At 47.7% G+C, this 27,239-nt stretch overlaps 1 protein-coding gene across 1 annotated transcript in view; it reads left to right on the top strand.

Moving 5' to 3' along the window:
• LOC137545366 (radial spoke head 1 homolog) overlaps positions 1-23,316 on the top strand; it is a 33,654-nt gene extending 10,338 nt beyond the window's left edge. The window contains exons 4-9 of the mRNA XM_068266520.1: positions 5,447-5,537; positions 7,404-7,539; positions 10,799-10,870; positions 17,138-17,258; positions 22,331-22,525; positions 23,081-23,316. Coding sequence (XP_068122621.1) covers positions 5,447-5,537; positions 7,404-7,539; positions 10,799-10,870; positions 17,138-17,258; positions 22,331-22,525; positions 23,081-23,094 — 629 coding nt within the window. The 3' untranslated portion in view covers positions 23,095-23,316. The remainder of the gene's footprint in view (positions 1-5,446; positions 5,538-7,403; positions 7,540-10,798; positions 10,871-17,137; positions 17,259-22,330; positions 22,526-23,080) is intronic.
• The last annotated feature ends 3,923 nt before the right edge of the window (positions 23,317-27,239 follow it).

Below are 27,239 nucleotides of genomic sequence, written 5' to 3'. Positions count from 1 at the left end.
GGAGTGATTTTTAGAGTGATAATGCAATGAAAATGAAAAGTCACAATCGCATAACAAAATGAATGAAAAATCGCAATCGCTGGCGTTTATGATTGTGATTGCTGGTGGAAAGAGCCCTCAGACAATACTTGCTTCTTTCCATTAGTGTACTTTACATAGCTTTGTAGCTGGGGACTTTTAGGGTTCCATCAGGTCCACTAAAAAAACACAACTGGTTGGTTATATGGGCTGCTGTTCATTTACATTCTCACTTGAGTTTTCTCGAAGGAGATAATTTCTTTTTTTCTTTTGTCTAAACTACAAAATGAGTTTTCAGCACTTAAAGCACAACTGAGGCGAGAGGGATATGGAGGCTGCCATATTTATTTCCTGTTAAGTGATACCAGTTGCCTGGCAGCCTCTGCCTCTAATATTTTTAGCCATAGCCCCTGAACAAGCATGCAGCAGATCAGGTGTTTCTGACATTATAGTCAGATCTGACAAGATTAGCTGCATGCTTATTTCTGGTGTGATTCAGACACTGCTGAAGCCAAATAGATCAGCAGGATGGGAGGCAACTGGTATTGTTTAAAAGGAAATAAATATGGCAGCCTCCATATCTCTCTCACCTCAGGTTCCCTTTAAAATGGAAAAGTACTACAAAGTGAGTAGAAAAGTAAAATCAAAGTTATTTCAGCTTTTCCTAGCTCGTTGAAGGCTTAAAAGGTAGGTTTTTAAGACTAAAAAACATTTCCTGTGAGAAAACAACTAATGAGAAGAGTGATTAGAGGCCATAGACTGGAAATGTTTCTTTATCGTCTCTGTCACAGGTGGGGGCACTGATTGGTCTTTTTCCCGAAGGGTGTAGAATTATAGACCATCTCCAGACACAGCTGTAAAATACTCTTTTAGGGCTGAGACCCACTAGTGGCTGTGTTTGCGATTCAGAAATCATTTGCACCAATAATTGGCGCCAGCCTACGTACCGGACCACATTGGTGATATGCTCCTATTTATTGCCTGAGAAAGTGGGATATACCCACGAAACGTGTTGTACCTTGTTCGGAGTATGTAAATCAGGGGTCTCAAACTCAATTTACCTGGGGGCCGCAGGAGGCAAAGTCAGGATGAGGCTGGGCAGCATAAGGGATTTCACAAAAAAAGTCAATCAGCAGCTATCGCACCCCCCCCCCCCCCCCAATCAAATTCACACTGAAGCGAACTATTTTCCCTATTTTACCTTATAGTTCGGTTCAATGCTCCCATTACAAGTAATCCGCCGTGTCCCCGCCGCAAAACGAGGGCTGCAGAGCACCCAAATCGCCCAGGGGGCAATCCGCTGGCATTTCCTGGAAGGGGCAGAGCTTTCAGCTTCAGCTCTGCCCCTCCTGACGTCAATCGCAGCGCATCGCCGCCTCTCCCCGCCCCTCTCTGTGAAGGAAGAGTGAGAGGGGCCGATTTGGGGGCTCTGCAGCCCTCGTTTAGCGGCGTGGATGCGGCGGATTACTTGGGAGCACTGGAGCGAACTATAAGGAAGCTTTTGCCGGTGCGGGCCACAAAATATTGTATCGAGGGCCGCAAATGGGCCGCGAGTTTGAGAACCCTGATGTAAATAAACTGATTTTTGCTTAAAACGGCAATTTTTTTGTGTCTGTTTTGGAGGGGCAAGTCCACCGCTACCTACTTCATTTGATCCATTTTAAAGAAATATTGTTTTTACCCTGTTGGCGCCTCTGTACTACTATTACATTCTTCCCTTAATTGTCTTGAATGCGATTGCCATGGGATCACGGCAACAATGCTGCAGGCAGTGCTTTTGCGATTGCTCTGCGACTGCAGCACTGCTGTGGAACCACTCCCACGGGGTTCCACTGTTGCAGTGCTTTTCTAGTCGCTAGTGGGCCCCAGGAATAACAGCTTCTATAACCAGAGTGCTGAGACATCAAAGCAAATCCAACTGCAGGAGAAAACAGCCCGAAGCAGGAAAAAAAGGCACACGGACCCTTTTCTGAAAAAACGGCGCTGCCATAGGCTCTTGTAATAAAAGCCGCATTTTGCGGCTAGTAAGGGAAATTTGGGTGCATGGCAGAGGCCGTTGTCAGGTACCTCTGGATGCTGAAATTTACCTTCTTTGCCACAAATCTCAGTTTTTTTTAATGGCCACAATAGGCTGCATAGCAGATACATTGTGGTTCCCAGAGGCGCCCGATTAGTGGCAATACAGTAAAATATTGGTGCACAGAGGTGCACGATAGAATCGCGGGCGCACAGGGCTTGTGGAAAAGAGAATTTCTGCGTCCGCTATGCAATGCCGCAATTTGCTTTTACGCAAGCTCCCTGCGCCCGTGATTCTATCAGGTGCCTCTGTGCTCTGCAATTTTACTGTATTGCCACTAATCGTAGACCTCTGGGCGCTGGAATGTACCTGCTATGCCGCATATTGCGCCCGTTATAAGAGAAGTGATTTTTGGCGAAGAAGGTAAATTTTAGCATCCAGAGGCACCTGATAGCGGTCTCTGCCATGCGCCCAAATTTCCCTTTTTAGCTGCAAAATGCGGCTTTTATTATAGGAGCCTATGGCAGTGCCGTTTATTCCTGAAAAGGGCTTGGTGCCTTTTTTTCCTGCTTCAGTCTGTTTTCGCCTGCATTTGGATGTGCTTTGATGTGAGGTGCCAACAGGGGGGTTAGATTTAGGCACCTGCAAGGGGGGGGGGGTCTTAGTTTTAAGGCACCACTGGGGGAGGGTCTTAGTGTTAGGCACCACTGGGGGAGGGTCTTAGGGTTAAGCACCACTAGGAGGGAGGGTCTTAGGGTTAGGCACCACCGGGGGGGGGGGGTCTTAGTGTTTGGCACCACTGGGGGGGAGGGTCTTAGGGTTAGATTTAGCCATAGTAAAATATTGGTTGATATTACTGATATTTTACTATCGTAATCCAGCAGTAGTAAAATATTGCTTTGTATTGTTATTAATTATATATTGCAGTGATAGTCTACTAGCTGGAATCCCCTGCGCCCTTTTTTCCAGGCGCCTTTTTTCATATAGACATGCACAAAAAGCCAATCACTAAGAGGGAATGGACCCAAAAATCAATAAAACAATTATGTAGGTAGGAAAAACAAAGTTTTGTAAAAGTAATATGTTTTAGTGTCTAATTGATAGTGAAAGGATATCCGAGGCTTCTTCCAGCCCCTACAAATCACGCGTGTCCCTCGCCGCAGCTCCGGTCTTCTCCTGGGTCCTGCTGGCAGCCTCTGCAGTATCTGTGATTCCCTGATTGGTCGGTGTCTTCTGCACATGTCCGGGCATGTGCTCCCGGTGGTGTGGGCGCACGCCCCCACATGTGCAGAAGACACCGGCCTATCCAGGGTTGGTTGGTTGATTGGTCAGTGTCTTCTGTACATGTCCGGGCATGTGCTCCCGGTGGTGTGGGCGCACGCCCCACATGTGCAGAAGACACCGGCCTATCCAGGGTTGGTTGGTTGATTGGTCGGTGTCTGCTGTACATGTCCGGGCGTGTGCTCCCGGTGGTGTGGGCGCACACCCCCACATGTGCAGAAGACACCGGCCTATCCAGGGTTGGTTGGTTGATAGGCCGGTGTCTTCTGCACATGTCCGGGCATGTGCTCCCGGTGGTGTGGGCGCACGCCCCACATGTGTAGAAGACACTGAACTGTCTGAGGTTAGTGATCTTCAGAAGCTGCCAGCAGGACCCAGGAGAAGACCGGAGCTGTGGCGAGGGACACCCGTGATTTGTAGGGGCTGGAAAATACCTCAGGTAAGTAAAGATAGATTTATTTAATCCCCTCGGCTATCCGTTAAATTGTGAAAGCTTTTAGAGAACTCGTCCCCTTCTTCAATCTTATAGAAACCAATTTGTAATTCCACAACACAAAGCAAATGAGCTCTTGCACTGAGATTAATTCTTTTGGATACCACTAAATACATCAAAGGAGGTTGACTACAGATCAACAGACTGATCCCCACACTTCAGGAATGACAGATTCTAACCTAAACACATAAAGAATTGTTTATCCACAACCAAGCTATAAGGTGTGGCTTTATCTCTTCTGACATGACAGACAGAGACAACCCCCGGGGCACCTTCATTAAACAAGCATACTGCCCTCTAATGGCCGGGGGCCCAAGGAAACCTCATCCCCAAGACTGACTTCCTGCAATACAGGCAGAAGGAGGGCCGGGTACCACAGGATGCCACCTACTGCCCATGTCTGGGGGTCTTCTGAAGGGTTTCCAAAGAACTACAGCCCATCTCATATAAGATTGGCAATTTAAGCAATAAATCCAGCAAGAGTGACGAATTGTGTGCCGAACTTCATACCAATACTGTCACCTGATCGCAGAGTCACCCGATACAAACTCCAGGAACCAGCAGAGCTTCATGCTGCAGCAGCAGAATTTACAAGAATTTATGTAACAATTGGCTACAATGTATTTATATCACACCAAAATCCCCAACGCTGGGGAAATCCAGGATGTGTATCATAATGGCAGTAATACAACACAATGCAATGTATATCCACTATAATAGCCGGATTACAGACCAGCTTTTGTGCTGCCTATAGAGATGTCATAAGAGGGGCTGACAATTCTGCTATTTTACTGGATGTACATTGTATTGTATTACTGGTATTATCATACACATCCTGGATTTCCCCAGCAGAGGTGGATTCTTAGTATACTGTAGAGTCCTGGTTACCCAGAACTCAACCAACCAGCACAAATCACAAAACAAAACACGCCCCTGTAACAGACACAAGGGTTAAAATTCTGTAGATACTATAAGATTAGAGTAGTTCAGTGTAGAACAACCCCTATTAGTCCTCTGACTGACAAGGGGTGAATGAGGAGATTGTAGCTAAAATGAATGTTTATTATCAGGCTCGGGTTTACATCACAGGAGCCTATAGGCACAGAATTCCTCGCACCCTAGACTCCGCCCTCCATGAACCTACAAACACCCGCCTAACCCCACCGCAACTGTGCTGGCTGTCCCAGCTGTCACCTCTCCCTTACTCCCCTTGCCTGTTATAGGTAGCTAGAGGTGCCCCTTAGTATTAGGTAGCCAGAAGTACCCTCAGTATTAAGTAGCTAGAGATGCCCCAAGTATTAGCTAGCTAGAAGTGCTCTCGACTGAAGGGAGATCTGTTCAGTGGAATGCTCAGGCTCAGTGAATAACCTCTCATTTAAACTCGATTTCAGTCTCTGCATAGGGAAAGCTGGAGAGAGGCACTCCGGGAGGGGAGAGAGCCACTTTTCCATTATCAGGCGCCTGTAGGCACATGTCTACAGTGTCTTATGGTAAATCCGGACCTGATTATTATATAAAATATTGCCCTAATAAACGTGCTGATGTCTCCCACACCTCAGCGTTCAGCAGAATAATCATCACCCTCCCTTATATACTCCATGTGGTGACGTCAGCGTTCCCTCCCTCTGTCTCTGCAGGTGACTGGGTGGATGACCAGAGACAAGGACAAGGAGTCTATACATACGCCAACGGGGACTCGTACAGCGGAGACTGGTTCTCCCATCTAAGGTAATCTCATGTTTGTGTACTTCTGTTTGTTTTTCTGTAAAAATGCTGAGAAAGTAGAACAGGCAAAGCTCAACGTACACCCCTGTGTATGAAGTGTATCGAGTGCAGCACATCTTAGTTTAGGAGGACATGCGGCAGCTATGGCAAGTCCACACAGCACGACTAGACGAGTGTCTGCCAATCTTGACCATAGTGATGGTAATGTCCGCAGGACAAGGCTGGAAGGAACGCTAATATCCACCAACACATGAATAACACCAGGGCCGCCTCCAGGGCATCACAGGGGGGACTGCTGTATGGGGCCCGAGTAAATCTGGGGCCCGGCAAACAGTGCCACACACGGGCCCCAGCTGCAGTCTGTGTCTATCCTTCTGGCTGTCCATTATTCTGATGAGAGGTGTTGGGAGGCTCAGCCAGGAGTTCCCTTAGTCAGTCAGTGATGAAAGTAAACCTGAGACGAATGGGAGAAAAGGATTTTTCACTTACCTGGGGCTCCTTCCAGCCCCCTATAGTCCGTCAGCTCCCTCTACACCCTTCTGGTCCAATCTGCTGAGCTCCTGTGAAGTCTGCACAATCCAGCTGGGTAGCGGGCACTGCGCATGCACTGTTTTGGGTCATGTGCCCCCTCCATCGTGGTCCCATAGCTGTGAGCGTTCTGTGCAAGCGCAGTTACAGTCTGAACAAACTGAGAGCATGCAGAACGCTCCAAGGCATGGGAATGTGAAAGGCGTACACAGGGACATTAGTGTGCTCAGGCCTTCAAAGATTGTGATTAGCCATGTGGGGGCCGAGGGGAGTGAGGGGGTACAGTAGGTTTGCCCAGTATGAGGCCTAAAAATTTGTGATGGCGGCCCTGAATAGCACATGCTCACAAAGGTACACAGCAAGATAACCAACAGTTATCACACGAGACCCAGCAGTGAAGCTATGGCTCCAGCTACACACTATCACGGGCCACGGCCACTGTGGTCAAACAGGAAGAGGCTTGTGTGTGGACATCCACCAATGAGAGCAGACATGAAAATCGCAACACAGCTGACAAGTGGTAATTAATCAGTCCTGTGCTACTCCTACTGAGAACTGCAGACTGATAGGAGGTGACACTCACTGCAAATGCATGCAACATTCTGCAGCTGCACACGTGCAGGGAGGTCAGGACTGCCTGGCTGCAGCTCAGCAGCAACCAACAGAACATGCCCCAGGCAAGCTCATGACATTCACCTTTGTTATCAGAAGAGGGAGTCATTGTGGTCACACTAGTTACACATCACTTTGCTACAGGGCACCAGGGGACATTAGATCAGAGCTCAGATGAGGTTTTCATTATATTTCTGTAAAATGTGATGCTTAGATCAACTCTAACATGGAATCTGCTTAAAGCATTGTTCAGCCTATGCCCATCATAACTGCCAGCGTGGGTGGAATGGCCAACCATTGGCATGGAGAGGAATACAGCTGGGAACTGTGGGGAGGACATCTTTACACTGGACTCTGGCTGCTTGACCACTTTGGTACTTTTGCACGTGTCCATCCACCTTGAGGTGTCCCTAGTTTTCTTGTTCCATTCCCGATAATATAAATTGGCTGCTGAGTCCAGCAAGGTGAGGCCAGATTCTTGCAATGGGGTGCAGATACCGGGCCAGAGAAGGTGTGGCCAGATTCTTGCAATGGGGTGCAGACACCGGGCCAGAGATCTCATGCTTCAAACACTGAACATATAGAAGAGGGACACTAAAATACCATGACTGGTTGGGTGGGTCCATCAACTCTCCATTGTCCACTAAATACTGAATATAGATCTGGATGTGGAATGCCCTGTATATGACCATTGTGTATGAAGGTGACACAGATTCTGCCACCCCGCAGGCACGGGCAAGGCGAGTACACGTACGCCGACACCGGATCCAAGTACGTGGGCACGTGGGTGAACGGGAAGCAAGACGGAGCCGGAGAACTCGTCCACCTAAATCACCGCTACCAGGGAAAATTCTCCAATAATACGGTGAGTACCCCGACAATGGCCCAGTCTGAGGGTGGCCATGTCATCGCCTACCAGACACCACACTCTGCTACCAGGCCCGTTACACAGCTGTGACTTAAAAGACACCTGAAGTGAGAGGGATATGGTGACTGCCATGGTAATTTCCTTATAAACAATACCAGTTGCCTGGCTGTCCGGCTGATTTTTTACGCATCAGTAATGTCTGAATTACACCCTGAAACAAGAATGCAAACGGGCATAACTAGAGGGGCGCAGTCCCTGCGATCGCTGAGGGCCCAGAGCTTTGGGGGGGCTCCAACTACTGACCTTCCCTTACCCCGATACAGGGGACTACTTCAGATCAGGTGTTTTGTGGCTACGCTTGTTATGGGTGTGGCTATGCTTGTTATGGGTGTGGCTACGCTTGTTATGGGTGTGGCTACGCTTGTTATGGCTGTGACGATCATAATGGCTCACTTGTTTTATGACCCTCGTGAGATGGGCCCCCAGGCTGTGAAGGGCAAAAAGGGGAGGCAAGGGAAGGGGTGTCGATTTTTTTTTGGGGGGGGGAGGGAGAAGCCCCCATGAATTGCCACTGCATGCGGCATATTCAAACTTCAGTAAAACATCTGATCCGCATGCTTGTACAAGGGCTATGGCTAAGAGGATCAGAGGATAAGGCTCGGCAGGCCTGCCAGGCAATGTGTGTTGTTTAAAAGTCAATAAATATGGCAGCGTCCTTATTTCTCTCACTACAGGTGTCCATTAAGACCTACTAAGGTTCTCCTGGGTTGGACATCACTGGGGAAACATAAGCCATCCAGCAAATCTGACCTGGAGTCACTACAGATTATCTGCTGTTAGTGTTTACAACAATCACCTGGGTCATACTGGACCATAGTGAGGCTGCTGGCTACTTAACAGGCAGAGGGGCATTGCAGTCATACATCATCTGCACTGACAACGTTATGAATAGATACAGAGCCGAGGAATACAGGATTCCGTTCTCAGGCTCTCTAGTTGTGGCTGTATTAATTTCACTTGTTAGGATGTAGGGAGGCACAGACAGAATCTCTCTGAGCAGATTGCAGCCTATAGCACAGACAGTCTGTGGGACAGGAAGTGAGCTGGGTCTGGTCTCCTGACCAGGGGCTTGATTCACTAACCGGCGCTAAGCCAGTTAGTGTGCCTTATCTGAGGTTAGTGTGCCTTATCTGAGGTTAGTGTGCCTTATCTGAGGTTAGTGTGCCTTATCTGAGGTTAGTGTGCCTTATCTGAACTTAGTGCCCCTTAAGTAGCTTTCTGCACACTAAAAGATGCACAAAGCTACATCGCGCACTGCACGATAACATCGCACCCGCTATACTGTACATGATGCGACGTTAAGGTTGCATAGGATGCGACCTAAACGGCGCATCAGTGCATCGTTATTGTCGCATCCTATGCGACCTTATGATCGCATCATGTACAGTATAGCGGGTGCGACGTTATCGTCGCACCGCGCGCAAAGATTGACACATTATGCTGTGCGCGGTGCAGTGCACGATGTAGCTTTTAGTGTGCACAAAGCTACTTAAGGGGCACTAAGTTCAGATAAGGCACACTAACCTCAGATAAGGCACACTAACCTCAGATAAGGCACACTAACTCAGATAAGGCACACTAACCTCAGATAAGGCACACTAACCTCAGATAAGGCACACTAACTCAGATAAGGCACACTAACCTCAGATAAGGCACACTAACCTCAGATAAGGTTAGCGCTGTAGTTTCTGCTCACTAAGTGATAAGGCACACTAACCGGCTTAGTGCCGGTTAGTGAATCAAGGCCCAGGTATTTTACATGTGATTTAGCGAACATCAACTAATGAAGAAACATCTGAACAGAAAAAATAAGCTCCGCCACTGGTGTGCCACTTGTGTGCCAGTAGCGAGACTTGAGGCCGCTTCTACACCTGGCCACAGCGATGCTCCACCCCCATCGCATCACACTGCTAAAACCCACATTCATATGATCCTGCGACAGAGTGTGCCAACAGGGTCATGTGCATAGTGCCGCCTCCTGCAAGGACCCCATACTCCCTTCACCGCCCCCCACTCAGTGACGTACTCCCTAGACCCTGCTGGACAAGGAGTACATCACTGGGATTCTCGGGGTTTCCTGTCATGTCATTTCTTTTTTTATTTTATTTATTATTATTATTATTTATTTATTTGTTGCAGCACTGGACATTAGTTTAGGTTTAGGGGTGACATACAGCAATATGACAATACAGGAATACATGCAAACCAGATCACGCAGCACAGTTGGGGCTTGATTCACTAACTGGCGCTAGGTGTTAGCGCCGGTGTGAGAAGCCCTTTTTGGCCGCTAGTGTGCGCAAAGCTACTTTGCGCGCGGCCCCGTGCACTGCGTGGGTGCGCCGATATTAGTGCGCGGTGCGATAATAACGTTGCACCATCATGCACGATCAAAATGACGAATCGGGTACCCCCGAAGTGGCACATCATAGTGCTGCTTAACGGGTACCCGATGCGTAATTTTCGTTGCATCGGTGTGACTTTTAAGGGCCAGCAATGCGCACTATTATCCGCGCTGTGCGCGCAGTGAGCGGGGTTGTTTCAACTGTGTGGGCGCAAACCACCTAACGCCGTGGTTTGGGCACACTAACCGGCTTATTGCCGGTTAGTGAATCAAGCCCTATGAGTACAAGATAATGCTTAGTCACTGGATGGGAGCATGGAGATTAGGCAAGTCGAGTTCACTCAGATCCGTAGGATGGGTGTACGGTAATAGAGGTGCGTGATTAAGTAGGAGACATAAGGAGGAGCGCCCTGCTCAAAGGCTTACAATCTACAGGGCCTTCGTGAAGATGTTGAAGGGGGGCAAAACCCTAATGGGAGAAGGTAAGGAGTTCCAATGTGTTGGAGCAGCTCTTGAGAGGTCCTGGAGGCATGCTTGGGATTGGGTGATGGGGGGGCAGTCAGGCAAAGGTCATTGGAGGAGCGCATGCACGCCATACTGCCGCCACCAACGTATTTACATTTTCTGGCATCACCCATTGAATTGCATTCTGCCGTGAAAGTGCCGCGGAAGTCTTTATTCTACTGTCACCACAGCCGGGTTATTATTATAGTATACTTTGGCGTAGGAGCCGTAACATACCACCCCCCCCCCACCCCATCTCCCAGTCGGGTATATTATCGTTATTATACATTGATGTAGGAGCTGCGATGTATTCGGCTCTCAGCCTATCAGCTGTCTTGTATCTCTCTGTAGATGCTGGGCCCCGGGAAATACGTGTTTGACATCGGCTGCGAGCAGCACGGCGCCTACATACAGGTGGAGCAGGTAATGTACATTCATCTGTGAAACTTTCTTCCAACAGGCACGGTTCACACCGCTCACACACTTGCCTGAAGCGTATCCGTGAGGTACGTTTTTAAGCTCCTCGAAAACGCAGGAAGTGGATAAAATAGGACCCACTTACACTTGTTAAAAACATGGATCCGAGTATGATCTGTGTGCCGTGGAATGCAAGACGGAAACTAGAGTCCGGACTTTGCACTTTTTTCCCGGACTGGATGGGTAAAAGTGCCCAATGAAAGCCTATGAGAAGGGACTCTGTTCTCACTAGGCCAGTCACCGCATCCGCGTCATCCGTTGTCTTTGCATCCACAACGCCGCCGTGAGGTAATACTCATGTGTCCCCCCGCCCATTGCCTCCGATCGATCCCTTCTTAACGGCCTGGGGATCGGGGATTCTCCATTGAGCTACAGCAGACCAATAGGGATCCTCAGCAACAGGGAGAATTCTCATTGGTTCATGTGGAACCAATTAAAACTCTCCCTGTTGCTAGGCAGAATTGCCCTGTTGCAGCCTATGGAGAGCCATGTTTCTGCTGGCCCCTGGGGTGCTGAAGAGACCGAGTGCAGGACGAGCAGCAAGACAAATGGTGGCGGCAAGACAGGTGAGCGGCGTTGCTTACGGGCCGACGTAGCAACGCTCACTCAGCTCTCGGCATTCCACTGACCAGATCTCCTGTCAGTCATTGTCATAAGGCAGTCGCTAATCATATCGGGCCGCACTCCTTCTTTTCCTGCAGCGTGGACGCGCAGTAGCCGCTGTAAGCCGGAGTCATAGGCCGTGCTCATGTGGCTGCTGCATTGCTGCGCTTGTAACAGAACAGGAGCGCGGCTCCGATATGGAGGGGGAGGGGCCGCCCTCAGCGACGGGGAACATCAGACCACAGAGGCAATCCTGAACAGGATCCTGAGGCTTCCCTCTCTTCAGATTAATATCTTATTTTGAAGCCGAGCTTCGGCTCAGGATCACTTTTTAAACTTTTATTTACTCATTTAGGTTCTAAATTTAGGTTCTAAATTAAAATATATTTACACAAGTATATATTTTATATAAAATAAGAGAACGTTTGAGTGTTTTCTGTGATCTGCCTTTGTATGTAAGCTTTGGTAATATTGAGGTGTATGCACTGAACTGTACTAAGCAGAATAATGTGTATAAGTTTTACCCCACTCTGAGTAGAGCAGAATGCAATACATGACTTGCAATGCATTGCGCTCTACTCAGCCTGTGTAAGACTTTGCGCACATAATTCTGCTTACTGCAGCTTAGTGCAGACGCCACACTGTGCAATGTGACAGACTCCATGTAAAGAGACATTCTGCAGAAGTAAGACACAAGTGATTGGTTTATACAGCTGCCGGTTCCCAAGACAGAGAGCCAAAGTCGGGCAGGTGCCCGCTCTGTGCCCGTCTACACGGACCCTCCTCTGATAGAGGCATCGATGCAGGTTGTGATAGTGGACAGTGTGCTGTGGTGGAGCATGCAGGTTGTGATAGTGGACAGTGTGCTGTGGTGGAGCATGCAGGTTGTGATAGTGGACAGTGTGCTGTGGTGGAGCATGCAGGTTGTGATAGTGGACAGTGTGCTGTGGTGGAGCATGCAGGTTGTGATAGTGGACAGTGTGCTGTGGTGGAGCATGCAGGTTGTGATAGTGGACAGTGTGCTGTGGTGGAGCATGCAGGTTGTGATAGTGGACAGTGTGCTGTGGTGGAGCATGCAGGTTGTGATAGTGGGCAGTGTGCTGTGGTGGAGCATGCAGGTTGTGATAGTGGACAGTGTGCTGTGGTGGAGCATGCAGGTTGTGATAGTGGACAGTGTGCTGTGGTGGAGCATGCAGGTTGTGATAGTGGACAGTGTGCTACGGTGGAACATGCAGGTTGTGAATTGTGATAGTGGACAGTGTGCTGTGGTGGAGCATGCAGGATATGATAGTGAGAAGTGTGCTGTGGTGGAGCATGCGGGTTGTGATAGTGGACAGTGTGCTGAGTGACATGCAGGTTGTGATAGTGGACAGTGTGCTCTGGTGGAGCATGCAGGTTGTGATAGTGGATGGTGTGCTGTGGTGGAGCATGCAGGTTGTGATAGTGGACAGTGTGCTGTGGTGGAGCATGCAGGTTGTGATAGTGGACAGTGTGCTGTGGTGGAGCATGCAGGTTGTGATAGTGGACAGTGTGCTGTGGTGGAGCATGCAGGATATGATAGTGAGCAGTGTGCTGTGGTGGAGCATGCAGGTTGTGATAGTGGGCAGTGTGCTGTGGTGGAGCATGCAGGATATGATAGTGAGCAGTGTGCTGTGGTGGAGCATGCAGGTTGTGATAGTGGACAGAGTGCTGTGGTGGGGCATGCAGGATATGATAGTGGACAGTGTGCTGTAGTGGAGCATGCAGGTTGTGATAGTGGACAGTGTGCTGTGGTGGAGCATGCAGGATATGATAGTGAGCAGTGTGCTGTGGTGGAGCATGCAGGTTGTGATAGCGGACAGTGTGCTGTGGTGGAACATGCAGGTTGTGATAGCGGACAGTGTGCTGTGGTGGAGCACGCAGGTTGTGATAGTGGACAGTGTGCTGTGGTGGAGCATGAAGGTTGTGATAGTGGACAGTGTGCTGTGGTGGAGCATGCAGGTTGTGATAGTGGACAGTGTGCTGTGGTGGAGCATGCAGTTTGTGATAGCGGACAGTGTGCTGTGGTGGAGCATGCGGGTTGTGATAATGGACAGTGTGCTGTGGTGGAGCATGCAGGTTGTGATAGTGGGCAGTGTGCTGTGGTGGAGCATGCAGGTTGTGATAGTGGACAGTGTGAGTGTGCTGTGGTGGAGCATGCAGGTTGTGATAGTGGACAGTGTGCTGTGGTGGAGCATGCAGGTTGTGATAGTGGACAGTGTGCTGTGGTGGAGTATGCAGGTTGTGATAGTGGACAGTGTGCTGTGGTGGAGCATGCAGGATATGATAGTGAGCAGTGTGCTGTGGTGGAGTATGCAGGTTGTGATAGTGGACAGTGTGCTGTGGTGGAGCATGCAGGTTGTGATAGTGGGCAGTGTGCTGTGGTGGAGCATGCAGTTTGTGATAGTGGACAGTGTGCTGTGGTGGAGCATGCAGGTTGTGATAATGGACAGTGTGCTGTGGTGGGGCATGCAGGTTGTGATAGTGGACAGTGTGCTGTGGTGGAGCATGCAGGTTGTGTTAGGGGACAGTGTGCTGTGGTGGAGCATGCAGGTTGTGATAGTGGGCAGTGTGCTGTGGTGGAGCATGCAGGCTGTGATAGTGGACAGTGTGCTGTGGTGGAGCATGCAGGTTGTGATAGTGGACAGTGTGCTGTGGTGGAGCATGCAGGTTGTGATAGTGGACAGTGTGCTGTGGTGGAGCATGCAGGTTGTGATAGTGGCCAGTGTGCTACGGTGGAGCATGCAGGTTGTGATAGTGGACAGTGTGCTGTGGTGGAGCATGCAGGTTGTGATAGTGGACAATGTGCTACGGTGGAACATGCAGGTTGTGAATTGTGATAGTGGACAGTGTGCTGTGGTGGAGCATGCAGGATATGATAGTGAGCAGTGTGCTGTGGTGGAGCATGCGGGTTGTGATAGTGGACAGTGTGCTGAGTGACATGCAGGTTGTGATAGTGGACAGTGTGCTCTGGTGGAGCATGCAGGTTGTGATAGTGGATAGTGTGCTGTGGTGGAGCATGCAGGTTGTGATAGTGGACAGTGTGCTGTGGTGGAGCATGCAGGTTGTGATAGTGGACAGTGTACTGTGGTGGAGCATGCAGGTTGTGATAGTGGACAGTGTGCTGTGGTGGAGCATGCAGGTTGTGATATTGGACAGTGTGCTGTGGTGGAGCATGCAGGATATGATAGTGAGCAGTGTGCTGTGGTGGAGCATGCAGGTTGTGATAATGGGCAGTGTGCTGTGGTGGAGCATGCAGGATATGATAGTGAGCAGTGTGCTGTGGTGGAGCATGCAAGTTGTGATAGTGGACAGTGTGCTGTGGTGAAGCATGCAGGATATTATAGTGTACAGAGTGCTGTGGTGGAGCATGCAGGTTGTGATAGTGGACAGTGTGCTGTGGTGGAGCATGCAGGTTGTGACAGTGGACAGTATGCTGTGGTGGAGCATGCAGGTTGTGATAGTGGACATTGTCCTGTGGTGGAGCATGCAGGTTGTGATAGTGGGCAGTGTGCTGTGGTGGAGCATGCAGGTTGTGATAGTGGACAGTGTGCTGTGGTGGAGCATGCAGGTTGTGATAGTGGACAGTGTGCTGTGGTGGGGCATGCAGGTTGTGATAGTGGACAGTGTGCTGTGGTGGAGCATGCAGGTTGTGTTAGGGGACAGTGTGCTGTGGTGGAGCATGCAGGCTGTGATAGTGGGCAGTGTGCTGTGGTGGAGCATGCAGGCTGTGATAATGGACAGTGTGCTGTGGTGGAGCATGCAGGTTGTGATAGTGGACAGTGTGCTGTGGTGGAGCATGCAGGTTGTGATAGTGGACAGTGTGCTGTGGTGGAGCATGCAGGTTGTGATAGTGGACAGTGTGCTACGGTGGAGCATGCAGGTTGTGATAGTGGACAGTGTGCTGTGGTGGAGTATGCAGGTTGTGATAGTGGACAGTGTGCTGTGGTGGAGCATGCAGGTTGTGATAGTGGACAGTGTGCTGTGGTGGAGCATGCAGGTTGTGACAGTGGACAGTGTGCTGTGGTGGAGCATGCAGGTTGTGATAGTGGACAGTGTGCTGAGTGACATGCAGGTTGTGATAGTGGACAGTGTGCCGTGGTGGAGCATGCAGGTTGTGATAGTGGACAGTGTGCTGTGGTGGAGCATGCAGGCTGTGATAGTGGACAGTGTGCTGAGTGACATGCAGGTTGTGATAGTGGACAGTGTGCTGTGGTGGAGCATGCAGGTTGTGACAGTGGACAGTATGCTGTGGTGGAGCATGCAGGTTGTGATAGTGGACATTGTCCTGTGGTGGAGCATGCAGGTTGTGATAGTGGACAGTGTGCTGAGTGACATGCAGGTTGTGATAGTGGACAGTGTGCTGTGGTGGAGCATACAGGTTGTGATAGTGGACAGTGTGCTGTGGTGGAGCATGCAGGTTGTGATAGTGGACAGTGTGCTGTGGTGGAGCATGCAGGTTGTGACAGTGGACAGTGTGCTGTGGTGGAGCATGCAGGTTGTGATAGTGGACAGTGTGCTGAGTGACATGCAGGTTGTGATAGTGGACAGTGTGCCGTGGTGGAGCATGCAGGTTGTGATAGTGGACAGTGTGCTGTGGTGGAGCATGCAGGCTGTGATAGTGGACAGTGTGCTGAGTGACATGCAGGTTGTGATAGTGGACAGTGTGCCGTGGTGGAGCATGCAGGTTGTGATAGTGGACAGTGTGCTGTAGTGGAGCATGCAGGTTGTGATAGTGGACAGTGTGCTGAGTGACATGCAGGTTGTGATAGTGGACAGTGTGCCGTGGTGGAGCATGCAGGTTGTGATAGTGGACAGTGTGCTGTGGTGGAGCATGCAGGTTGTGATAGTGGACAGTGTGCTGTGGTGGAGCATGCAGGTTGTGATAGTGGACAGTGTGCTGTGGTGGAGCATGCAGGATAGGATAGTGAGCAGTGTGCTGTGGTGGAGCATGCAGGTTGTGATAGTGGACAGTGTACAGGGTGTGCATGCGTTTTTTAAGGTGTTGTGCTTTTATACTAGAGATTATAAATATTACTATTACTGTTTTAACTCTACATCCGCAGCATGTATAAGCTTTCCTCTGTGATTGTGCATGCTTACTGTCATGGATATTACTGTGCACAGTAGTGTGTAGTAGAATGTAGTGTGTGCAAGCTCAGCATGTATTATAGGTAGTAGTGTGCAGTGTGCGCATGCTCTGCATATCTTATAGTTAGTGGTGTGCGCATGCTCAGCATGTATTATAGGTAGTACTATGTGGTGCACGCTTGTATAGCGGGTGCTGCTCAGGATTTTGGATTGCATTAAAGGTGCAGGCAGGTGAAAACGACTGCCATTTCATTGACCATCTCCTCCTGCCAGTATGTTTTTGGGTGTGAAACTATAACCCCTGGAGGAAGTCCACGGGAACACCGGCCCTACATACAGATGGCTGCAGTGCAGAATATGTCATAGCCAGGACAGAGTGTTGGCCACACAACCACTCTGCTGTCCAACAATTCTCCTTCCTATATTTACACCCACACTAACATTAGATCATATGACGGCTGTATGATGGGTAATGTGAGTTAACATGATCCTCTACGGCAGGATAAGGAGGAAGAGGAAGAGGAGGAGCCACTGGCAGTACCCGCCACAAGATGGAACCCAGAGAAGATCACCAATCTCACCCTATGGTCGCCCACACAAGTGGTTCAGCCTCCGGCCCCAGGTACAGTACACAGAGGAGAAATGACAAGCTCAGTGTGATTGTGGAATGATTGCAGTGTCTGTGGAATCCGGCAGATCCCTGCATTAAATCTGCATACAAGCCCAAATTATAAGCAATCTACTGACCATCCGTACCCGGGCATGGCCGGGACTAACAGAGACTGCAGCCTTCAGCTCTTTTAGCACAGAGGGGAGCAAAGCAGGCATTCTCTGTTCCAGGCGATTTCAGTCAATGACACCTTTCAGCTCAGGGCATTGGTGGGCAATCAGTGGCCTCTGAGCCAAGAATCTGCTGCTCCGAGGGAAGAAACTAGACAGATTGTTAGAGAGATTCTGTGGTCTTTTTCAAGTGAACCTGTTTCATATACAAAGTAACAGCTGCTAAACTGCAGCATCTCATAGTGCCTATTATAATTCTTAAAATTTTAGAGTACTTATACTTAAAACAATCTTAAAGCATAAAAAGTTAGGTAGATATTGGGAAGCCAGAAGCCTCCTGGACCGTTCTCCAGGCCACAGTTCCAGCGTTGGGTGTCTCTTTATCTTTTGTCTGTGAGCACAGCCGTGAGCCAGCGCATCCACAATGGGCAATGCGTGAGTACAGTCTGGGCATGCCAAGTAGTGTTTTCCAACACGCACAAGCCCTTCTCTCTGCAGAGCATGCCCAGTGTGGATGAGCCCGGTCGGGGCTGTGCTCATGGCCAGAAGAAACCCATTGGAATTTTAACCACTTGTGGATGCTTGTATAGGATATACATGCCCCTGAAAATGTAAAGGCTCTGCCTCTGGCATAGGAGACCGACCATCTTGGCTTTTCCTGTTCAGTAAGGAGTTCTTGGGCAAGACTCCCTAACACTGCTACTGCCCGCTGAGTGTGCTCCAGTGGCTGCCTTGCAAATGCTTTAAGTCTGCAAGGAGAAAAGCGCCATACAAATATAAAAAATATTATTATTATCCTCCCTTCAAGTTCATTAGAGGGAGGCGTGGCCCAGAAACAATGTTGCCATCCAGAATAGGAGGAGGAGTTAATAATAAGAGGAGTCAGGGGAGGCGTTACAACTTTGGATAGGACAATTTTAAAGAGAAACTCGGACCAAAAATTGAACTTTATCCCAATCAGTAGCTGATACCCCCTTTTACATGAGAAATCTATTCCTTTTCACAAACAGACCATCAGGGGGCGCTGAATGGCTGATATTGTGGTGAAACCCCTCCCACAAGAAAAGTTCGAACTTTTGGCAGTTTCCTTTCTGTGAACCTTGTTGCATTGTGGGAAGTAGCTGTTTACAGCTGTTTCCAACTGCCAAAAAAAACCATGCAGCAGCTACATAACCTGCCAGCAGTAAAATGTTCACTGGAGTTCCTCTTTAATGCAAGTTCTGGATTTGAGCTTTAACCGTTTTCTATCCTTTGGTTGGACTGTGGCTGACATTGGCTTTTTCCAGAATAGGTCCAATATTGGACATAGTTTGACATACTGTAGGTGGCGATGTTGCCAAGGAAACTCCAGTACAGTGTCAGGCCTCTTGCACACTACATGCGATTCTGATTTTTTTATACAATCCAATTTTTGATTCCGATTAAAAACATAGCTGTACTTTTTTTTTTTAGCAGAATCAAAAATCCGATTGTATAAAAAAAATCAGAATCACAAGTAGGGCTTGATTCACTAAACCGTGATAACTGATATCATGGTCGCGCTAGCGATTTGCACGCATTAAAACGCACGTAACGGTTTTTGTGCGCAATTGCGAATTTTCACTCGAAAACACAGTCGTTTTTCTAATTTCTAGCGAAAAATCGTTTGAGAAATTCTGATCAGAAGAAAAATCATTCACTACACCATCAATGAACCAATCAGGGCTTCCTATGTATCACAACCAATCAAGAAAATTCAAATTTTGGTTTGACAAAAATCCAATCGGGCGACTATATTTATAATCGTTCATAATCGATTGTGCCCATCAACTGAGATTTTTTTCAACTAATCCGATCAGAATTTGTGATCGCTCTAACGATGTTTTGCTTGAAATTAAACCGTTAGTGGCCACTTTAAGACATCACTAAATAGTGCAGATTCCTTCTTAAACTGCTAAGAATAGGAGGAGTTAGGAAGGTTTATCAGGCAGTGCAGTGTGGGAAAGTGAGGGAAATTGCTGTTGCTGAGGTAACCAATACATCTGCTGTATTGCCTCAATGCCCTATACTGAAAGGGTTAAGCACAGAACAGCTTCACAGGACACCTGGCAGCAGAGGGGAGGAGCACTTTACAAGTCATGCCTAGTCTGCACTGCTGCACTATCTGTAGAACTGCTATTTAGCACTTCTTAATCTGTGGCAGTTTAGGGACGGATTTGCACTTTTCTTAACTATAGTGCAGCTCTAGAAGTGTGCGCTAAACTGCCATTATTATGTATGTAGGTAATAACAGCAATTAGAGCAGTTTAAGAAGAAAAAAATGTCAGTAATGCGTTGATAAATCTCCCCCTGTGGATGTTGTGGAGAGGTAGGAAGCCTTGCAGCAGCTGGCTGTGCAGTGTCTGTCAGGGATGGTACTGACAGATGTCAGGTTCAGTGTGGTGTCAGCACATGCCTGGAGGTGGCTGAGGTTTTCCTGAGCGGTCACAGCTTGTGCAGAAGTCTTGTCAGACTCCCTGTAGTGCTCAATAAACATGCAAATCAGTGTGTATACACCTGCTCCTCCGAGGAAGGGGCTGTACTATACGGTATGCTGTATTCTGCTGACATCTCTGGCGATGCCGAGGTGATAAAACCACTAAAGTGATGATACAGAAGCCTCGCCACACCTCAGTGCACAGAGCAGCAGCCGGCCATGCTAAACTCAGCTAAATCTGTGTGTGTACACCTGCTCCTCCGAGGAAGGGGCTGCGCTATACGGTACGCTGTATTCTGCTTACATCTCTGGGGATGCCGAGGTGATAAAACCACTAAAGTGATGATACAGAAGCCTCGCCACACCTCAGTGCACAGAGCAGCAGCCGGCCATGCTAAACTCAGCTAAATCTGTGTGTGTACACCTGCTCCTCCGAGGAAGGGGCTGCGCTATACGGTACGCTGTATTCTGCTTACATCTCTGGGGATGCCGAGGTGATAAAACCACTAAAGTTATGATATAGAAGCCTCGTTACACATCACTGCACAGAGCAGCAGCCGGCCGTGCTCCACTCAGTGCTCTTATAATGAGTCAAACTCTCCACTGCAGTGTTATTGATGGAACAGAGTGTATATCGGCACCCAGTATAACAAGTTACAACTCTTTACTGAAAAAAAAAATGCAGAGATACTCCATACACCACCACCAGGAAATGCAGTATACTTAGAGCAGAGAGGAACACACAGAGAATACAGGAAATCACAATACCATAGAGATCTTCACATCATTCTACAGACAGTGACATCTTGTGGTTGCTTTACTATATTGCAGTTTAGGTAATAATCCTGTTGATACTTTCAACGTTTATAGGATAAGTAAACATTTCAGAGACTTTTATTTTTTAGTTTGGTGTCCAAGAACATTTGCAATTCTCTTTACAGAGTTAAAAAAAATAGCACTTACATTTATATCAGTATCTCACAAAAGTGAATACACCTCTCACATTATTGTAAACTAGCTGACCTAAGCCCATTTCAAAACGGGCTGTAGGTCTGTCTGCGCGCACACGTCAGCCGCTCAGGTGCCCGCCCCTTGGCCCGTCCTTCTCTCTGTGTCTCTGCACATGCGCAGTTGCACAGAGCACTGACCCCACCCCCCCCCACACACACACACACACACACACACACAACCCCTGGGACGCAGAGACACGGGTTTTATTATAGAGGATATTGTATAATATCTTCTCATGGGACATCACTGCAGATATGACAGTGTGATTCAATTGTAGCAGTCAGTGTACAGCTTGTATAACGGTGTACATTTGCTGCCCCATCAAAATAATTCAACAAACAGCCATTAATGTCAAAACTTCTGACAATAAAAGTGAGTGCACTCCTAAGTGAAGCATGTCAAAACTGCCTAGAATGTGAATATATTGTGTGGCCACCAGTATACTCCAGCACTGCTGTCTCTTTCTTGGGCATGGAGGTCACTAGAGCGTCACAGGTCGGCACTGGAATCCTCTTCCCCTCCTCTAAGATGAAGCTGGTGGATGCTAGAGACCTTGCTCTCCTCCACCTTCCATATGAGGAGGCCCCACAGATGCTCAATAGGGTTTAGGTCGGGAGACACGCTAGGCAAGTCCAGAACCTTTACCCTCGGTTTCTTTAGCAAGCCAGTGGTTGTTTTGGAGGTCTGTTTGGGGTCATGATCATGTTGGAATACTGCCCTGCGGCCCAGTGCCTGAAGGGAGGGGATCATGCTCTGCTCAGTATGTCACAGTACATGTGCCGGCAGCCTTGTTAAGCCCCAAACCATGACACTCCCACCGCCATGCTTCACTGTAGGCAAGATACATTGTTCAAAATTGTGAATGTAGAACGACAGAAACCTGGGTGTAAACACGCACTGTCAAGTGTGTTCCCTGCTATGTCAAGCATTTTAAGTCCCACGCCATCACTGAAGCCTCCACCGTTCACCGCTGCCAGTGACCTGCTAATTATTCGTCTAACTAGACAAATAGTACTGCGGCTGTGCGGCATTGGCCCTGCGTGTCCTCGCTCTTGTAATTGTCATCGGGAGCTTACTGCGCAGGCGCAGTATGAAGTTTTCTTGTACTGCACCTGCGCAGTAAGCTCCCGATAATGCGCGCGGGAGCGAGTACACGCGGGGCCACAGCCGCGCAGCCGCAGTACTATTGGTCTACTTAGACGAATAATTAGCAGGTAACCGGCGGCAGCGAACGGCAGAGACTTCAGTGATGGCGTGGGACTTAATAGCTGCATAGAAGCCCCAGGTAAGTGACTCTTTTTGTTTATTTTTACACCCCACAAAACCCCTTTAAATCAATTTACATTGAACTTGTTTCTATTAAAAAAGCAACATATTAGGCAGCCATGTAAATAAATATATCTGAACTATGACCATCTAGCTGTATGTGTCTTCTCCTCACATTGCAGTGGTCGGCGGGGAGGATGAAGTGGCCAGTCCGGAGGCTGCAGGTGACGAGACCAGCGCCGTACCAGCAGAACCTGCACAGGAACCAGGAGAGGCGGCACTTCCTGAAGAGACGTCTGATCACCTGACAACTGCGTCAGAGCCGACGTCTGATTTACCAGAGAGCCAAGAAGTCGAGAGCAAAGAGCCGGAGGAGGGTGAGGAGGCTGGCGGGTGTAACCTCTGACCAGAGAACTTTCCTTCTCCTCCATCACTTTTTCCTCTGCACTTCTCTTATGTTCTGTAATCACCCGTGACCCAAATCTCTGCTCCGCCCATGATCACTGATGAGCTAGAGGTTCTCCTAACATGCACATGAAAGCATATCTAAACTGATGATTCAGCCAAGGTCGCTGATAATGCCATGCGCAAGCTGCACGTGCAAATTTTACCAGTACCTTCAGTTGGCACATCACACAACTAGTGCTGCGTAGTGCAGTGCCTCATCCCTGGGTAACGCGAGAATTGCCATGGTAATGCGCGCTAAGCAAGTAGTGTACCAATAGCACAGGCAACTTGAGTGGTGCTACTTGGGCAATGCCTTCGATAATAATAATTCTCGAATTGGATGGTCAATTGGCTGCCAAGTTGCCTGATGTATGGCTCTCCATCCAATCCATTGTCACGATGGACGTACTGTTGGCCATTCTGTAGTTGGTGATCAGCTGCACAAGTTTCTGGATGCAATTACTAACAATCGTTGTTTCTTACAGATCATGAAAGTTAAGCTGTGGATGAGAGAAACGCCAGCGCCCTCCACGAGAGACGAGACAATCTGCCCAGATACAAGGCACCACCTCCGCCTTCTTGTACCTCAGCTGAAGAGAAACACAAGGGCCCCATTCAATTCACTTTTCTCCTGAGTTTTCTCTTGGGTGATAGTCTCACACATTGGGGGTTGATTCACTAAATCGTGCTAATGCGTAGCACAGCCGGTAACACGCCTTATGAGAGATAACACACCTTACTAAAGTTAACACGCCTTATCAGAGTAGCATAGTGAGCGCTACAGGCTCAGGGCAGGACGGGTGGAGCTCTCGTCATTGCCAATTAGCAGGCATAAGTTTGTAGCGCTCACTATGCTATTCTGATAAGGCGTGTAAACTTTGGTAAGGCGTGTTATCTCTGATAAGGCGTGTTAACGGCTGTGCTATGTGTTAGCACGGTGTAGTAAATCAACCCCCTTATGAATAAAATGCCTTTTAAGCCACCAGCAAGCAAGAAAATCCTCAGAATTATTTTGATGGAACTTTTTCGCCTACTTGGTACTTTTTCAACTACAGAGTTCTGAAAAGGTATTTTATAGAGGAGATGGAAAAGTATCTCCTAGGAGAAAAAGTGAATGGGCCAATATGTCTATAATATTATTATTGTTCATTAAATAGTATTATTTCCACATCGTGTCACAATTTACTTGTTATTATTCGTGTTTCTTGTCCATGACATAAACCACTGACATGTTTACTTGCCGCAAAGGAACTTTAACTGTAAGGGGTCTGTTTCTAAACGTGAAGAAAAATTACCGGTAGATTTTTTTTCGTTACTTTTCCAAAAATATCCCCAATCTTTTCAACCACATTTATAAAAGAGAGTACTGACAATATTTGCTGATAAACTAAGCTGGGAAGGTGGGGTATAAGGAGCAATTATAAACCTTAAAGCATACCTGAGGCAGGAACCCAATACAAATCGCAAACCGATATCGCAATCGCTAACGTTTTTAATTAGCGTTTTGTAAGCGATTTCATGAGCGTTTTCTGGTGATTTTGGTAGCGATTTTAAAAAGTTTAAGCTTATTTGCCAGCGATTGTGTAGCAATTAGCGATTTTAATTCTGATTGGTCCTTTCAATTAATTTTAATTTTTTTTTACAGTGTGCAGTAATTTAAAAACGCTAGCAAATCGCTCTGTGTAGGTTTTGATGAGCGATTACGCCAGCGTTTATATACTTTACATTGCAGAAACGCTAATCGCTGTAGCCCTGACCCAGGGCCAAGCTTGTACTCACACACTTACTGTCGCATATCCACACTCGCACCCACACATATACAGCACACACATACAGACACACACATACACGCTCTCATATACATGCAGACAGAACACACATACACAGCACACACATACACACTCTCACATACATGCAGACAGAACACACATACAGAGCACACATATACACACTCTCATATACTGTACATGCAGACAGAACACACATACACACTCTCATATACTGGACATGCAGACAGAGCACACACATACACACTCTCATATACTGTACATGCAGACAGAGCACACACATACACACTCTCACATACATGCAGACAGAACACACATACACAGCACACACATACACACTCTCACATACATGCAGACAGAGCACACATACAGAGCACACACATACACACTCTCACTCTCACATACATGCAGACAGAACACACATACACAGCACACACATACACACTCTCATATACATGCAGACAGAGCACACATACAGAGCACACACATACACACTCTCACTCTCACATACATGCAGACAGAACACACATACACAGCACACACATACACACTCTCACATACATGCAGACAGAACACACATACAGAGCACACATATACACACTCTCATATACTGTACATGCAGACAGAACACACATACACACTCTCATATACTGGACATGCAGACAGAGCACACACATACACACTCTCATATACTGTACATGCAGACAGAGCACACACATACACACTCTCACATACATGCAGACAGAACACACATACACAGCACACACATACACACTCTCACATACATGCAGACAGAGCACACATACAGAGCACACACATACACACTCTCACTCTCACATACATGCAGACAGAACACACATACACAGCACACACATACACACTCTCATATACATGCAGACAGAGCACACATACAGAGCACACACATACACACTCTCACATACATGCAGACAGAACACACATACACAGCACACACATACACACTCTCACATACATGCAGACAGAACACACATACAGAGCACACATATACACACTCTCATATACTGTACATGCAGACAGAACACACATACACACTCTCATATACTGGACATGCATTCAGAGCACACACATACACACTCTCATATACTGTACATGCAGACAGAGCACACACATACACACTCTCACTCTCGTATACATGCAGACAGAACACACATACACACTCTCACTCTCACATACATGCAGACAGAACACACATACACACTCTCATATACATGCAGACAGAACACACACTCTCATATACTGTACATGCAGACAGAGCACACATACAGAGCACACACATACACACTCTCACATACATGCAGACAGAACACACATACAGAGCACACACATACACACTCTCACATACATGCAGACAGAACACACACTCTCATATACTGTACATGCAGACAGAGCACACATACACAGCACACACATACACACTCTCACTCTCGTATACATGCAGACAGAACACACATACACAGCACACACATACACACTCTCATATACATGCAGACAGAACACACACTCTCATATACTGTACATGCAGACAGAACACACATACACAGCACACACATACACACTCTCATATACTGTACATGCAGACAGAACACACATACACAGCACACACATACACACTCTCATATACTGTACATGCAGACAGAACACACATACACACTCTCACATACATGCAGACAGAACACATATACACAGCACACACATACACGCTCTCACATACATGCAGACAGAACACACATACAGAGCACACACATACACACTCTCACATACATGCAGACAGAACACACATACAGAGCACACACATACACACTCTCATATACATGCAGACAGAACACACACTCTCATATACTGTACATGCAGACAGAGCACACACATACACGCTCTCACATACATGCAGACAGAGCACACATACAGAGCACACACATACACACTCTCACATACATGCAGACAGAACACACATACACAGCACACACATACACACTCTCACATACATGCAGACAGAACACATATACACAGCACACACATACACACTCTCACATACATGCAGACAGAACACACATACACAGCACACACATACACACTCTCACATACATGCAGACAGAACACACATACAGAGCACACATATACACACTCTCATATACTGTACATGCAGACAGAACACACATACTCACTCTCATATACATGCAGACAGAGCACACATACAGAGCACACACATACACACTCTCACTCTCACATACATGCAGACAGAACACACATACACAGCACACACATACACACTCTCACATACATGCAGACAGAACACACATACAGAGCACACATATACACACTCTCATATACTGTACATGCAGACAGAACACACATACACACTCTCATATACTGGACATGCAGACAGAGCACACACATACACACTCTCATATACTGTACATGCAGACAGAGCACACACATACACACTCTCACTCTCGTATACATGCAGACAGAACACACATACACACTCTCACTCTCACATACATGCAGACAGAACACACATACACACTCTCATATACATGCAGACAGAACACACACTCTCATATACTGTACATGCAGACAGAGCACACATACAGAGCACACACATACACACTCTCACATACATGCAGACAGAACACACATACACACTCTCACATACATGCAGACAGAACACACACTCTCATATACTGTACATGCAGACAGAGCACACATACACAGCACACACATACACACTCTCACTCTCGTATACATGCAGACAGAACACACATACACAGCACACACATACACACTCTCATATACATGCAGACAGAACACACACTCTCAT

The sequence above is a fragment of the Hyperolius riggenbachi genome, chromosome 2 (genome assembly GCF_040937935.1).
Source record: "Hyperolius riggenbachi isolate aHypRig1 chromosome 2, aHypRig1.pri, whole genome shotgun sequence".
Classification (NCBI taxonomy): Eukaryota; Metazoa; Chordata; class Amphibia; order Anura; family Hyperoliidae; genus Hyperolius; species Hyperolius riggenbachi.
Note: the sequence above shows the minus strand (reverse complement) of the source record. Positions and strands in the feature narration are given on the sequence as shown.